The sequence below is a fragment of the Panthera uncia genome, chromosome B4, assembly GCF_023721935.1.
Source record: "Panthera uncia isolate 11264 chromosome B4, Puncia_PCG_1.0, whole genome shotgun sequence".
Classification (NCBI taxonomy): Eukaryota; Metazoa; Chordata; class Mammalia; order Carnivora; family Felidae; genus Panthera; species Panthera uncia.
In genome coordinates, this window is record NC_064809.1 from 78,796,056 (window position 1) to 78,801,303 (window position 5,248).

Sequence of the window (5,248 nt, forward strand, 5' to 3'; positions counted from 1 at the left end):
ATAAAATTATAAATCAAATTTAACGAAGTGTCTTTTTCTTAGTATGAAGAGTTAGACTTTACTATTTTTGAAATCACAAATGACATCTCACAAACCACCCATATGACAAGGTAGTTAGATATAAGGAAATATCAAATTTTGTTGTGTTGAAATTAACAGTAAACTTGAATAATACATATTTCACTTGGAGTTCAAATTCTTGTTTGAACCTTAACCAGTTGTGTTACCTTAACCAGTTGTATTACCTTAGGCAAGTCTAGTATCTGTCTTTAATTTACTCATGTGTGTAAACTTAATGGTGTAATAGATTTGAGAGTATTCTGTCAACTATGAGGTCTTTTTAATGTGAGTGTTGTGCGTGATGAGAGAGAAATAGCAGAAACTTTATTTGTTGACTTTCTGTTATACTTTTAAGCAGAAATTTGCCATGGGTGACAAGGGAGGAGACAACCACTCAGAAGTGACTGACTTCATTCTTGTAGGCATCAGGGTCCGTCCAGAGCTCCACAGTCTCCTCTTCCTACTATTCCTGGTTGTTTATTGGATGGTCCTTCTGGGGAACCTTAGTATGATTGGCATCATTGTGACCGATCCCCGGCTGAACACACCAATGTATTTCTTCCTAGGCAATCCCTCCATCATTGACCTCTCCTACTCCACTGTTATTGTACCCAAAGCCATGGTCAACATCCTATCTCAGAAAAAGACCATATCCTTTGCAGGCTGTGTGACTCAGCTATTTCTTTATGCACTTTTCATGGTCACCGAGGCCTTTGTCCTGGCAGCCATGGCCTATGACCGCTTCATCGCCATCTGCAATCCACTCCTCTACACTGTCCGCATGTCAAGAAGCCTCTGTATCCAGTTGGTGGCTGGTTCCTATCTCTGTGGCTGGGTCAGTTCCATCCTTCAAATCAGTGTAACATTCTCAATGTCTTTCTGTGCTTCTCGAGTCATTGATCACTTCTACTGTGATTCAAACCCCATCGAGAAGATCTCCTGTTCCAATATCTTTATGAATAAGATGGTGTCATTCAGTCTGGCTGTCCTCATTATTTTGCCCACAATACTTGTTATTGTGGTATCTTACATGTATATTGTGTCTGCAGTTTTAAAAATCCGCTCCAGTGAAGGGAGGAAGAAAGCCTTCTCCACTTGCAGTTCACACCTGGGAGTTGTAAGTTTGCTCTATGGAACTGTTTCCTTTGTCTATCTCACACCTCCAAATAACCCTGAACTTCGTAAAGTGGCTTCAGTATGTTACATTTTGTTCACACCTATGCTGAACCCTTTAATCTATTCTCTAAGAAATAAAGATGTTAAAGATGCCATGAAAAAAGTCATATGGAAGAAAAAAGTTTTACTTTAAATCTGCTTCCACTTGTTTTACTGTTTCTTGCCCCAGTTGATTGTGTCTGCTTGATCTTCCAGACTCAAGCGTTTAAAGCTAGGGTTAATTTAAAAAATAAACACCCCCACTAAAGAAAAACCCACCTTTAACTGTTTTTATTCCGCAGCATTAATAAATAATATCCTATAAGGAAAGCTCCAAACAACATATTCACTTTTTCGCAAGGCAATGTTAAATCTGAAAGTTCTGGACACCATGAAAATTTGCTGCATTTCTACAAAGAGTTATGAATTTCTCATTCTCCAGGTAATACATTGTTACATACATGGGGAAGTATAGAATTTTATAGTTTCTCTTCCTTGTATGCCAAGGTAAAATTGAAATACAGAAAATACCTAGTATAATGATTAACTCAGAAACTGTGTGAGCCAATGGTTTATATGCAAATGATACTCCATATAAATGTTACTGTTGTATCTTGTTTTCGATGTCATGCAAAATATTAGAAAACATGTGCATAATGAGGAGGAAAAGGAAAGGTAAAATAACCAGCGATCTTTGTTAAATTAAAGTGGCTAAAGTAGAAGAAATATGTGAAAATTGCATTGATTTTGTAAATTAAGATATTCTATTTGGCTTTCCTTGAATGGTACGGCCATTTCTACTTTGCTGTCACACAATGAAAACATTTTAGGATGTTTATGATATTTTACAATTCATGTCCTCTATCGTTCGGATAATAAAAATTATCGGTAAAGGGTATGCAGTTAGTGAAAGCACCATATTGAAATGAAGTCAGCTTGAAAATCTCAGTTAAAAATATCACAAGGCCTTCCAATAACCTTTATGAATAGTTGGATTATGTGTGTACATGCATGTGTTATGTTTGTGTATGTATGAGTGTGTTCATTTTTATTTTTCTATTTTTATTTTTTTAATGCTTATTTATTCTTGAGAGAGAGAGAGAGAGAGAGAGAGAGCATGAGCAGGGGAGGAACGGAGAGAGACACAGAATCCAAAGCAGGCTCCAGGCTCAGAAGTGTAAGCACAGAGTCTGGTGTGGGGCTCGAACCCATAAACCATCATGACCCCAGCTGAAGTTGGACACTCAGCCGACTGAGCCACCCAGGCGCCCCTGTATGAGTGTGTTTATTAGTTTGGTAAAGGGATAATAGAAATATGATTAATCCTAAACATCAAATGTCAATTGGGAGAAGAAGAGCTGTTCATCCCACAGATTTGAGAGGTATCGAGGGAAGACCAGTTCCAGAGAGAGTCATAGCAAGTTACTGTTTTTACAAGTACTATAAGTAATACTTCTACTACATAATCAATGCTTACATCCAGACAATAGCAAATGTGAAAAATACTCCCATCCTAAGAAGTAAAATACAGTGAATAGTTTTGTCCGTGTACTTGGTATTGTGAAAACCTAAAATATGAGTATCTTATTAGGTCTTTTTTCAGCTTTTGTTTAGATAGCGAAGCCTTCTTTGATGAATGCACAAGGGCGTGCATTTTGTGGGTCAATGTTTGTTAGGGTAAGAGACTTGATATATAGTTATTCTTAATTAAGAGATAAAGAGAGAAGCAAAATGATTTTAAAAATCAAGGTTGTATTTATCCTCTCCATCTTAAACCTGTGAATAAATTTACCATTGTTCTTGGTACTCAGATGCTACTGTTTAATTGATATTCAGAAAAACATCATTTGAGAGCAAAATAGGAAACCAGATCGGCTTGGGAAAGTGATTGTTGGCATTGATTGTTATTAGTCTGGAAAACATCCTTTTAGGCTTAGGTTTTACTTATTTCCCTTGGATGCCCATTAGTGTTACAACGTTGCTCTGTGGTAGATCTAACAAGTGTGGGTTACTAAGGACTGCTGGGAAACGATTAGAATATTGGATAAGAATATAGCCTAGATGTGTTTGCTTGTTAGTTTTTAGTCTGGTCGATTCTATTTCTTGTTTTATAGCCGTAACAGAGAACAGTATTCCAGTGCGTAACTTTCACGAGTGGCATTGCTGAAACCACTTCCAATGTCTGAAGGAATCTGAGAAAGTTGAAAACCAAGGCATAATACTTTCAAAGGTGCTAAATACGATCCCTATACTTTTCTTTTAATTTCAATGAACATTTTCCGTAGTAGCTTTTTTTCTGGGTCTTATATGAAAAGTAGTGCCTAATTTATATATCTTGTTACTTGTGCCATTAAGATCCCATCAGGACACCCCAATGTCTTACCAACATTTTGTTGGCTTTCATTGACAAGGTCTTTTTTTTTTTAATGGTACATGGATTGTTTGTGAAACACTGATATATCCGAGTGACTTTGAAGATTACATTTTGCGACATATACATCATAAATTGTTATTTAGAGTGGACTTTAAAATTATACGCAAAAATCCACATGAAGAAATCTTTTAATAGTGATACTGTCTTGAGAGGCTGAAGATTGAATTTGCTATCTCAAACATTGTTAACTTATTTGTACTGTATGATTCATCTTCCTTGATTACAAGTTTTTGGACATGCACATATATTTATTGTTCTGTAACATCATGTATTGCATTTTGTCTTTAAATTTTATGTATTGTTGATGTTGACCTAACATTTAGTGTAACAATGCAGAACTTTGGTGAGGGCATTTATAATAATATTTTCTATTGCCAGGATGCTAACATTCTCTGACTTAGATAGTTACAAATGATAATTAAGCACTGATTGGAAACTTCACTAATATAAATTAAAATGACTACATTAAGCATCTGTGGATAAACACCCAAAGCTTACTTCATTGTCTTTCATTATGATAGTTTCAACTTCGTATTATGAAATTTAAATTGTTATGGTGATTAGAGAAGCTGAACTGAATAGATACTGTAAAATGTGATGTTGAATTGATATTGGACTGTTATTCTTACTCTTGTGAGTCAAGTATGAGATGTCACTTTGCCCAATCCCCTGAAAGCAGTATAGGTCATAAAATCAATAAAAGTTTTGAGTGTGTGTACGCTATTCTTCTAGAGATGTCTTTGAGCACAAATCTACTTATGCGTGAGGTCTGGAAAGGGAGGGGCAGGAGTTGGAAGAGATGGGATAAGAAAAAGGCAAAATATCCTGGAAGTGAAAACATGAAAACATTTCAAAGTAATTTCTTAATTATTATAACTTGGTAAAGAAAAAAGACAAAAAATCAAAAAACTTTAATCGAAGACTGATTTTTATATTTGTTACTGTAATTAAATATGGATTCTAGATTTTTGAAATGGGTTCTTCTTCCCTTATCAACATTTAAAATTCATCCATTTATTCACACTGTTTGGCACCGTGGTGACTGTCACCAGTTCCTTCAATAGAATGTCTTGTACTTAGGTGTCTTTTGTGACAACTTACAGGAATTAACTTTGGATGACTTAAGCAACAGCTAAATAATTAGATATATAAATTTTGTTTGGCTCTGGCTGCACATCCACAATTGTAAGGCTGGAGAGGATGAGTTGTTAGTCAGTATTCCAAGAAATTAGACAGCGGAAAATAGACAAAGAATTTCTAAGTAGGATCCAAACTTGTCTACTGCCACACTATTGGAAATATTTACTTCACAAAGTTCAGCTCTTTGTCTCTCTGCTGATTAGTTCTGAGACAAGGTCTAAATATTTTTAAAAGTCCAAAAAACGTTTGGTATATACTTTTCTTCGGTGTTTGTCACCTGAGAATTAGTTACCAAAATATTTAAGGAAGGGTTGTTGGGAGGATTTCAGTTCACACCTTACTCAAGAGTATTGAGCCTTCTCTACATTCTAGTGGCTGTGTGTGAACCAACTCAGTCTAGGAATTGGAGAATGAACATGATCTGAGTCATGGCGGCTTAAGTCAGGTGTCTCCCTCTCT

The 5,248-nt window shown here is 35.7% G+C and overlaps 1 protein-coding gene across 1 annotated transcript; it reads left to right on the forward strand.

The window, feature by feature from the left end:
• Positions 1-411: 411 nt before the first annotated feature.
• Positions 412-1,369, forward strand: LOC125920418 (olfactory receptor 9K2-like). Its single transcript, XM_049627617.1, has one exon. The coding sequence runs from the start codon at positions 428-430 to the stop codon at positions 1,367-1,369; it is 942 nt and encodes a 313-aa protein (XP_049483574.1). The 5' UTR covers positions 412-427.
• The last annotated feature ends 3,879 nt before the right edge of the window (positions 1,370-5,248 follow it).

What these genes read in the sequence shown, in the direction of transcription:
- LOC125920418 (XM_049627617.1), top strand. Translation starts at nt 428, where the DNA reads ATGGGTGACAAGGGAGGAGACAACCACTCAGAAGTGACTGACTTCATT.